At 38.4% G+C, this 11,154-nt stretch overlaps 1 protein-coding gene across 3 annotated transcripts in view; it reads right to left on the reverse strand.

Moving 5' to 3' along the window:
* The window catches only part of LOC103379829 (ethanolamine kinase 2), a 20,486-nt gene extending 9,460 nt beyond the window's left edge, over positions 1 to 11,026 (reverse strand). The window contains exons 1-7 of one of the 3 annotated variants that reach the window (XM_025055930.1): positions 10,677 to 11,026; positions 8,579 to 8,841; positions 7,029 to 7,181; positions 2,911 to 3,059; positions 2,360 to 2,443; positions 1,828 to 1,985; positions 7 to 181 (exon numbers count right to left, since the gene is read on the reverse strand). In XM_025055930.1, coding sequence (XP_024911698.1) covers positions 83 to 181; positions 1,828 to 1,985; positions 2,360 to 2,443; positions 2,911 to 3,059; positions 7,029 to 7,181; positions 8,579 to 8,841; positions 10,677 to 10,811 — 1,041 coding nt within the window. In that variant the 5' untranslated portion in view covers positions 10,812 to 11,026 and the 3' untranslated portion in view covers positions 7 to 82. Of the gene's footprint in view, positions 1 to 6; positions 182 to 1,827; positions 1,986 to 2,359; positions 2,444 to 2,910; positions 3,060 to 7,028; positions 7,182 to 8,578; positions 8,842 to 10,676 lie in introns of those variants that run through there. The other 2 variants (XM_008311518.2, XM_008311520.2) reach the window with 2 other exon arrangements.
* Between the last annotated feature and the right edge of the window lie 128 nt (positions 11,027 to 11,154).

Below are 11,154 nucleotides of genomic sequence, written 5' to 3' on the forward strand. Positions count from 1 at the left end.
CCTCCGCATCACGGGCGATCCCAGCGGCGGAGCGGATGAGTCGTAAAGACCTCACAGGGTCTTGGCAAGGTTTACCCAGGATTTAGGATCTGGCATTGGGCCAGACTTTGTCAATGCCACACAGCGGTGTATTAGGGTTTCTTTCAAAGTGCACTGATGCTCTTAATTCACGGGGTTTCCACTGTTAACATGAAGTAAAAATTCACATACATGATTAACCATTGATATTATCTGAAATCAATGTAGGTTGATTATTTCAGACAATTGTTGAGTGATGCACACATGGCACAGAATGATGAAATTAAGAAATACAGGAAAGGAAAAATCACAGACACAAAGGCATTAAAAAGTCCCAGAATTAATGAATACTAACTGTCTTTTCTTTTCTAAAAGGAAAAAGTCATTTCAGCAAAATAAAAAAAACCCAGCTGGATTTACTGTACCTGAAAAAAACAATTAACTAATCAATGTTTGTTGTTTATTTGACATTTTATGTTCATTGATAGCATTTTCTCTCTTAATACAACAGGAACCAAAGAACCTTTTTCTCTGCACTAAAAAAATAATACTTTATTGAAATATCTTACAAAAAGTATTAAAAAATTATGCTGAATTTACACCTACATTACAAAATTGTGTAGCAAAAAAAAAAAATTATGCTGAATTTACACCCACATTACAAAATTGTGTAGCAAAAAAAGAAAAGAAAAGAAACCCAAAGGCCAAAAGAAAAATAGTTAGAACATTTTAGAGCCTTTTCTTATTGTCTATTTTTATTCTTTTCTCTCATTATTCTCACTTTTTCTTTATTATGCACATCTGGATCAAAATTTTAGATAAATTAGTAAAAATCGTCAATATAGTTTGATTAGACATTTGAATCAGTTGTCAGCCGTCATTATAAGATTTGTCAAAGGTTTTTGGTAAAGCTTTCAACCGATTGCAATTTTAATCTGAATAATCTTTCAGAGTATGTGCTGGAAAAGACAGACGTATAACAACAGGTAGATGTATGTTTTCACTCCTTCTTTTTGTGACTAATCCAAACGATGGAATTACTCATAAGGGGGAAAAAAAAACCATCATTTAACTAAGGTTGACCGTAGTTTTGAAATATATCTCTGTATCTTCTGCTATATTTTTTAATATATATATATATATATATATATCTTGGTGATGATTTCCCTTCTGTCTCACTCTGATCCTACTTTATTTTTCATATGAAGTCTGTCATCAATAGTCATATTATTGTCTCTCTGACTTTATTTCCTCACCTTCTCTTCCCTCCCCCGTAGATGAGGTGCAGATCATTTTGAAAGTCATATTCTGCCCTGTCATTACTGGGCTACTTCAGGAGACATTTTCACCAACCCTACGCTGGTCAGACAATTTCATATATTGTTTTGAGCTCTGAAAATGTTTTTTAGATGGATAGACCAGCAGCACTTCAGACAGTAAAGAATGAAAATTGTGGTCATAAAAAAAATAATTTGACTGCTGTCTCTAATTTCTCTTTTGCGGTAGTTTCTAATCGTCGTAGATGGAGATCATCAACATTTGAGCAGCCGCGTGTCAGCTGTGGATCCGGTTTGGTTTTCTTTTCTTTTTTTTTTTGTCTGGGCCCTGGAAAAGTTAATTGTGATGGTGAGGTGTTGCCTCGCCACCATTTTAGTTTGCACATATGGATTTTATTGAACTGCACTCACTACATGTATAATTTTGAGACATTTGACTCCTTGCAGGAGGAAAAACAGATTTGACACATTTCACAGTCTGATAATGACATATCTGAACATTTCAACCTCGCCAGACGGAGCGGAAACTCACCAGTGAGAATTTACAGACTTGAATGTAGAGCTGTGTGACTTCTGCCTCTGTAACAGTCGCCTCACGTCCAGTGCTTTCCTTGTAGCTCTGCAGGTAGACCTTCAGCCAGTCTCTCTGCAGCTCTGGGCTTGGGTAGAAGCTGTAGTTGACGTTCACACCTGAAAAACACACGTTCTCGTGTTAATTAAACAGTGATTATCAGGTTAGCAGGACAGGGCTTTGTTAACTTGGGTCTTCAAACCCTTCAGGTTCCATGAAAGCTTGTGGCAGGTCCTTAACTTTCGGTGGATTCATTTTCTTTTTTATATATTTTTGGATTTTTTTTCTGACCTCATTAGCTATTATGCCAAGCATATAAAAAAATATGGACCTGAGTGACGTTTTCCTCCATAAATAGTGGTGTAAATGGAACATCACACTTACGTGCTACTCCACTGCACTGGCTCTTCTACTATAGACAGTCTTTAAGTCCTGGCCTCGATGAATGCTTCGAAGGCAAATTCAACTTTTTCTCTTTCATCACTTCACCTACCCGCAAATTCGTTGAAGTGATTGCCAATATCGAAGGCCTGGTAGTTGTAGTCTGCATACTCGTAGTCGATGAATTTCACTCTCCCTAATGCAGGAGGAGAAGACAGGCGGCAGCAGCAGTTACCAGGAAACATAGAGAAGTGATGATGACTGAGATAAAGCTGATTCTGCCTGCCTTTGTTCAAACTACAGAACCTTGCAGAAGTCAAAGGAATTGGGAGATTCTTTTTTTTTTTTTTCACTCACAGTCACCATGGACATTCCTGACAGATAATTGGGAATAAGAAAATAATGTTCATAACAAAAGAAAGTAGAAAAAAAATTAATGAAATGGAGAATTTTCAGCAGTGCAAAGGCTTTAAATAAAGACTTAGATTTTTTTTTCTTACAGATAAAAGCAGAACTTTACTTTATTTCTCGTTAGTGTTGGTAGTGGACTTAAATTTTCTGATCGACACAGAGCTGCAACTGAAGAGTTCCTCTGTTGTATATTTGGCTTTACGATAAGATAATTTGTAAGGTCTCCCTCCCTTTCTCTGATCTGCTCCTCACCCTCTTTCTGGTTGTATATTATGTTTTTTGTCAGCAGGTCGTTGTGGCAGAGGACGACCGGTGAGTCGATCTGCAGGAGGTGCCTCTTCAGTGACCCGATTTCTGCCGACAATGTCTCAAAGCTGGCCACTTCTGGCATCGCCACAGAGCTGTAAGTCATCAAAACACTCGATTTCAATACCCTGATGAGAGAAGAGTCGCTCATCACTATTGTCACGGCTGCAGTTTGAGGAATGTTTTCAAAAGGGTTCAGTATTATTCGACACTCAAAACTACAAATGTGTAGCAAAAGAATGTTTGACTAGTCGGCTAATCTTCTGCAGCCTCTGATTGAAGAGAAGAATATTGAAAAAGGGTGAGACTGAGGATTTAAATTAACAATCGACAGGATTCAGTACAGTATAAACAAAGTCGAACACACCAAAGCAAAGAGAAACAAACAAAAAAAAAAACATGATATAATTTAAGATTCAGCCTGTTCTTAATGATTGACTAATTATTATAGATATGTTTTAAAAATCCAGTCAGTGTTTTTTTTTATGTGATTGTTTTCTGGCCATTTTTTGATTTGCAGAGAAACTGACATCAGGTGTTAACCATTGCCTTTGCATCAGACACTAGCGTCACCCACTAGCATCATAAAGGATAATTGGGGAGAAAAATATTTTAAAGGAAAATGGACCTAGATTTAAAAACAATCCAGGTCTTGGCAGGAAAAGCTAAAACTTAGGTGAAAGTTCAAATAACTGACTGCACAGTTTTTGGTGAAGGTGAAAAAGAGGTTCTTGTGAAGGCATTCCCACTAAGAATGTGTTTGTAAATCGTAGCTGTTCGCAGATCCTTGTGAAGTTATTTTTTCCTGTTTACTCTTCATGACTGTACGTATCAGAGGAGCCAATATTGTCCTTGGATGTCGACACAGAAATGTAGGTGGAGGAAACGCTGCATAAGCATCTGCTCCCTAATTAATTTTCCTGTTCTCTCTGCGCTCGTCAGGCCACGACAAGAGGGTCATTCAGACAGTGTAATTTAAACAGCACCTATTTATTGAGAGAGGGGACAAACAGATGCTGGAGGTTTTATACACACTTTAGACATTATTTAGTGAAGCCTGTTAGGAACGTACAATAAAATCACAGGAGCTGAGCCTTGTTTATGGTGGAGACACACACACTGTGCTGCTCCGAGTGGAACCGCTGTTCACGTTCACATCGAGGCAACAGGTCATTTGTGTTTATCATGGTCTACCTCTCCTGTCATTTACTCTTCCCTCCTGCTGTGGACAAACAGATCTAGAAGGAAGGACTGGTTAGGATGGGCTGCAAAGTTGTATAAAGATAACTGTGGAAATATGTTCTTTTTTTCTGTCCGTTGATAGTGAACATCATAAATTGGTGTTCTTCACTGCATGAAATTTGGACCAAGGTTGTTCTTACGTCTACCTACTCTGCATGATATACTGTATCTACTTCCTCCACCGTCTGAATTCCAACACATAGCCAGACAGTGAATCAGTCGCGTTCCCTTTCAGCACATTCATTTTCTTAAAAAACTTAACAAACCGACTTCATCGTAGAATAAACCCACGATTACGCAGAGTCAAAAGCCAAATGAAAGACTTGCAGTGAGTTTAAATGGAAACCTGTCATCTTGCCATCAGATCTTTTCCTCTTTCTTTTCTCTAACTTTCATTCACTAAAGAAACATCAAGTACATTCGCCTCCTGCTCCCTGTCAAGTATCTGTAAGGTAATTAGTGGAATTTCCTCCTCTGGCGCATCATTATCAATGTGCCTTATTTACATATGATTTCAAACACCAGCCAAGCTCTACTGATTTTTTTTTCTCCCATGTTGAATTGCTTTACAAGACTCATAGGAGAGTAAACGGGGGCCACAGCAGGGGGCCTTTGGGAGAAGAAGAGGTCGCTCTCTTGCGTCTTTCTTTTTGCTCCCATCCCTGACTTCGACTGTGTTCTGCCTCTGTTCTGTCTCTGAACCTTGCAGCTGCTGCAGCCTCTTTCTCTCCCTCCCCCCCCTTCCTCTCTATCTGTCTCCCTCCTTGCACAGCGGGTGGCTTAAAAGCTGAAGACCTCCTCTGCAGGTGCAGCCTCTTCCTGCTCCCTCTGCCTTTCTTTTAGCGTTTCCTCTAAAGATCACATTCATAGCCGCACTCGCACATTCTCAAGTACAAAAGTTTCTCTGATGCCTGGTTAAAACCCCGTCTGCTTGTTTTCCCCGCACTATTAGTCTTTTACTTACCGCTCCTGTGTGTGTGTGTCTCATATGCCTTCAAAGAGTCAGTAGCTATTATAATATACCCAGTATTAAATGCAAATCTGAGAGTAATTAAAATCATATGTAAATATCATTGTGTAACATTCATATTGATGTATTTACACAGCTTTTCACACCACAGGTCAACTCTGAGGCTTAATCTTCTTTAAACTTAAAATAATGAAACAGAAAAACATGAAGAATAGAATAAATGACAAGAATATACATTTTTCTCTTTGATTGAGCGCCAGTGGAGTCACTTACTCACAGTTATGTCTCACAATATACCACCATCTATTGGACCTCAGAAGGTAGTGCATCCTACTACTACGTTTTTTCTTCTACATCCTTCAGCATCTCTCTTGGATAAAATCGTTTAATGGTCATTCAGTAACTGTTTTGCTCCTTTTTTGTCTGGCAACTTTTTCCAACTTCTAAACTTATCCTTCTACCATTAATTTATTCTCTACTTTTCTGTGTTAACATTTTTCCTTTATCTCATAATTAACACATTTTTATAAGAGTATCAGAATTGACAGTGAATTGAATTGTCGTGTTAAGCGTGTACGGCCCGAGGACCGGTGTAATTCTTCCTGCATCATAAAATGGAATTTGAATTTGCTGAACAGCATCCCTGTTGACTTGAGAAAATAAAGACGTGTTTAGCTCCTAAAATGATTGATAGTGAGAAACTAGATGAAACAGAACGGTCGGCCTGAGAACTGAGAGGACTGTCTGTTTAATGTCTTCCACATGATAAAGATGCTCAGTCACATTAATATTCTCTCTGCTCTTTGTAGTCTTTTTTTGTTTTTACTTCCACAGGAAGCCACTTCTAATCACAAAAACTTTTTTTTCCCCTGTGAGCATCACAATTTGCTGCATGAATCATCCGGTACTAAATGTTTTTATCAAAATTTGAAAATAACCTGATCTTTAAAGAAAAAATAATTCTGTGATGCTCTGGTCTTGTAACTTTTTCATTTTGGGTTGACTTCCGACCCTTTGACCACAAACATAAACAAGATTGAACGTTAGGCAGATAAGAGAGCAGCGCAGGAAGCTTGTGGCAGAGTGTCTGTTTCTTTGTAGTGTCTGTAGAAGCCCTTTGACCTTTCACCCATGACCTCTGTCAAAGATAATGCAATGTCATTGCCACGGAGGCCACACCTCCACCTCCTCCCATTGACCAATGACGGTGCACTAACAGCCTCCGTCAACATTGTGAGAAAGGTGAATGTGCCAACACTGAAAAACTTTCCAATAATTTATGAGTGAGCAGGAGCACTCTGGGTAAGTTTGAAAAAGACCATGTGGGAAAATGATAAGGCGTCAGAAAATAGCTGCACTTGAAATATAGAAATAGTTTAAAAATATGACAATAATAACTTTCAATAAACTTAATGTAAAAGGTAAAAGTCTTACATGTTTACATCTCTCAGATCAGCTCCCATCAGTCATTGAGGTTAATTTGCCTGAGTTAGCTGGTTAAACATTCTTTCTTGAGCCGATATTTGGGAAATTGTAATGCCAATTTAAAGCTGGTTAAATTACTGTAGAGTTCAATTTTTGTCCCAACCCTTTACATTGTAAAATTGGCTGTTTACAGTTGCTTAGATGTGCTTGTAAAAACTGTTTTAACCTTCAGTAAATATACGCTTTATATATATATATGCTCTTCTAATGTTATGGTTTGAATGAATGTCTTTATAATCCACGTGTGCTTGTCTTCAAATGTTTTACAAAAGTTATATTTTTACTGCTTTAGTTTGCCATCACTACCACTAACACACACTGAAAATGCAGTCTTTATTCCTAAGGGTAATTTTGTCATTACGTGTACCTTTTTGTGGGGCTTTGCAACATTGTGTTGCTGTTGGTGCTGCTTTTTACCATTGTGAGAAACTGGGACATCTTTGTCCAGAGGAGAGGTTCAGCAGACACGCCACACTTTGGCTGGATAGCATGGATTCTCCCCATCTCTGCTGCGATCAATCTGCAGAAAGAAAACATTTTCTCAGATCAGCCCCGTCGACACTGTTATTGCACAAACAGTCATTATCAGAGTAGATACACAACTCCCTCTCCATTTAGTGCTCTTATCTTCTTCTTCTTTTCACCAAAATGGGCTTTGCTGCATTTGTGACCTTTTGACCACTTGAGTTTTCATACTTGAGACATCTCGGCATTTAACACGGCAGTTTCTGGATTTTTCCCCAAAGAGGGTATCAGGCAGAGCCAGGTGATTGATGTCTGTCATGGCCTTGACTGTTCAGCCTTGACTGGCTGTTGTGTCCTATTGCCCTGTGCTTAGATTAATGATGCTGGGCTGTTATTATCAGAGTGATATATGAAACGGGGGCCATTAGTAAACAACATCCTTCAACCTTCCTTGAAACATGACTCAGCTGAAATAATTAAACAAAACACCTGCGTCAGCGTCGCTGAAACATTCGACGCACACACATTCACACAAACACACAACAATGACCTTTGACTGTTTTGTCAAAAAACAAGTGTTTAAGAGTTCATGTTATTTTTAATGAATCATTGAAAAATGTTCACCCTCGACCTGAAAATTGAATTTAAAGCGTAGCATTTGGATAGAAATTAATTTGACTGTAATTTTAATCAAGTTGTCTTCAACTGAAAAGCATTTACACTAACTTAAAGGGAACTTGTATCTTTTAGGCACAATTATGGTTAAACTTTTACTTGCTTACAATGTATGCGTGTCCTTTTCGAATAAATAAATCACAGTGGGTTTATAAATTGTGGCAACTCATCAAAGTGAAACATTAAAATTTAAAACTCATGTTGTAGTTTGACAAAACAGTTATGGAGACAAGGGAGTGTTGAAAAGAGAATATATTGGACAAGCCTAGTATTTATCATTCAGTGCTGCAAGTTTTAATAATTCAAGAAATCACTAATAAATCCCAAATAATTACAATTACATGCACCGTTGTCATCACAAGCTTACAAAAGCTTATGATGACTCATTATCACAAGTGCAATTTATGTGACTTGAGGTCACTGTGTGTGATCGTAGTGAGTGTTAGAAATTTGCATCTTCAGGTCAACAATAATACATTGTTACGAGTTCATATAAATCTGTAGTTTTACTGCAGTGCTTCATGTCCAACACCTGTGCCATCACTTTGCTGAATTTTATTTGCTGGCAAAATGGTAAGAAATTGCTCTGTTAGTGTTGAAAATTGCAGTCCCTTGGTCTAGTGCAGTATTTTGTAAAACTGTGTGATTGCTGTTAGTTTAAGTTTTGATGCTTGTTTCTTTATTTAGAATATGAGTGTTTTTATAGTGGCTGGGTTAGTCGTACAAAAGCCCTTCATTTAGTGCATGTATTGGTTATGTGTGATGTTCTGATGAGACCTGTAAATGGAGGGCTGTGGCAGAAGCTCATCGTCGAGCACCGCTCCTCCAACAAACTCGTAGCAGATTCCATTCTGGAAGGTGCAGTAGATCTCTGGACCACAGCCGTGGCTGTGGAACACCTGGAACATTTCTACTTCCCTGACGCGGTTCACATAGAGCTCGGTCCTTCTACCATAGATTCTCACTAGAACGCAGCCTGGCTCCTGCAGGGAGCCCAAGTAGCAGCCGATCAGCTGATTGGTGAGGCCTTCTGTGAATGTCTGGAAGAGGAAAAAACAGTATGAAACTATAAGGAAACAAACAAAAATCCCTACGTCTACACAGAAGTCTATTAACCTCCACTGGTGTATCCTAGTAACACACTGTACAGTGTGTGTGTGCATATATATATATATATGACAATAGAAGGATTTGTTCTTTTTCAACATTAAAGATCACACATTGGGTACAGCCTGTACGGCTGTGTACACAGCGATCCCACAGTGACCACTGTTTGCCTGCAGAGGCCTCGTCACACATTTGTTGTCATTCAGTGGTTTCTCAAAGTCTCTCATTCTCTGCAACAGTCTCCAAGGCATTTTCTGGGCCTCAGATGGGACCTGCACACAACAGTTTTTCATCAAGATAGAAAGTGAACAAACAGGCCCACCTTGGCATCTGATCAACTATTTATACTGAGGCCACAGGGCCACTTTGATGCTTTCCACTGGCTTTGATAATACAATTAAAACCTCTTTGTCCTTGAGATATGTGTACTATATTCATTATCTTTTAGTTAGTAGTTAGTATTTTTTTAAAATATTTTATATGTATTAAACACATTCATATTTGTACTCTATGGCATTACAACCGAATAACCTGTCAGTGTGCTATTAAAATCAACCCGTTAAATAAATATTATCTGAGAACATACCAGAAGATTTAGAGCATCTGTATAGCAGTGCATTCTCCAGTATGTATCCTATCAAATAAACACAATACTTCATTAGCCCGGACTTTGGAACGATGAGGGTCAGGGAGAAGCATGTACTCTTTTGTGTACAGTACTGGAGTGGGTGTAGATTGAGGGGTCATCCACCCAATGTGCTTTCACCTAACAAATATAAACCCAATTTCTCTGAAAGATTGGACGTTGTGTTTGCACATGGGACCAGAATGGGATTATTCTGTTCTGAACACATGCTCTGACAACATCCACACAACTGTTCTCAGGGTCTTAGGGTTTGGGAAAAAAAACTAAAAACCCTGAGCTGTTGATTTTATTTTTCATTTTGTGGTGCTAAGCTTGAAAATGAATTATTTCAATTCTGTAACCTGCTGGGAGTCATATAAGACAGGTGGAGATACCAATAGATAGATATCAAATTAAGAAAAAAAAGAAGAAATTATTTTTAAAAAAAGAGCTCTGCGAAGATCATGTAATTATTTGTATAATATTTAATAATATGTATTGAAATACTATTTTACCAGCAAATGGGTTTTAACACAGCATTTTTAATCATGCTAACTTAAATTCAGTTTACGTTGGTCATTTTTTTTATTCTAAAACTCCCCACAAACTGCTCAGCTTATATATATATTATTGGTCACAAACTGCTCAGCTTATATATATATTAGCTTTTTTAAACCTGACCTCTGTTTAAGGTAAAACACAAACCTGTGGTGCGTGTAAACAAACAAAATCCTAGAAACCATTAACTTGGAGTTCATTGCAGTCCATCTTTCAGCTGCCCTTGTCATGACAGGATTTAGGGTTTTAACATCAAGTTCAGATAAATTCAGACAGTATGGGACCAAACTGGAAGACATAGACCTGGACCTTACGAAATTAACTAAATGAGTGACTCGGTCCAGCCCAGAATTTGATTGTCAGTTTTTCCACTTAGGATACTCACCATTGATGTAACAAAAGCGCCCATTGATTTTGGTTGGAAAAGTAATATGGCTGTAATTAACCGAAAAAACCATATCCCCTACATTAAAACACAGCTGTAGGACTACGTGGGGGGGAGAGGGGGCATCTGGGGGAGACGTAGCGAATACATTTTCTAAGTTAGCTTATTTCCCAACGTCAGGCAGGTAGACAGTCACTTGCCTTCATTTGAATGTCTTCTGTCTTCCAATAAGGTCGGAGTATTCTTAGAAGATCCAGAATTCCTCTACAAGGTTCATTCTCATCAATGTTGAGGTCCACATGGAGGAGATTATTCCCAGAAGACCCAAAGTCCATTTTTAGTCCAGTCCAGTTTTTAACTTGACAATACTTCCAAAGTCTGAAGACTTTTTACGTTATTCCAGTTGAGTTACTTCGAGACCTGTGCGAAACATTAGCACATCGTCTTCAGGCGTCAGAGGAATTGCATCTACTTTCTTAAAAGCGATCCAGTCACTGAAATCTCCCACTGATGTGTTCAGTGGCTCGGCAGGAGCCCAGCTTTCTTATCAGGGGCCAATGGGGGCCATCATCACTGCTACTAGGTTTACACATTAACCACTGCGGTTAGAATTCTGCTGTTGACACACAGTCAAATAACTTCATGAAAGACCTACTAATATGAATCATTTCAAGAGAA

The sequence above is a fragment of the Cynoglossus semilaevis genome, chromosome 6 (genome assembly GCF_000523025.1).
Source record: "Cynoglossus semilaevis isolate Cse_v1.0 chromosome 6, Cse_v1.0, whole genome shotgun sequence".
Lineage (NCBI taxonomy): Eukaryota > Metazoa > Chordata > Actinopteri > Pleuronectiformes > Cynoglossidae > Cynoglossus > Cynoglossus semilaevis.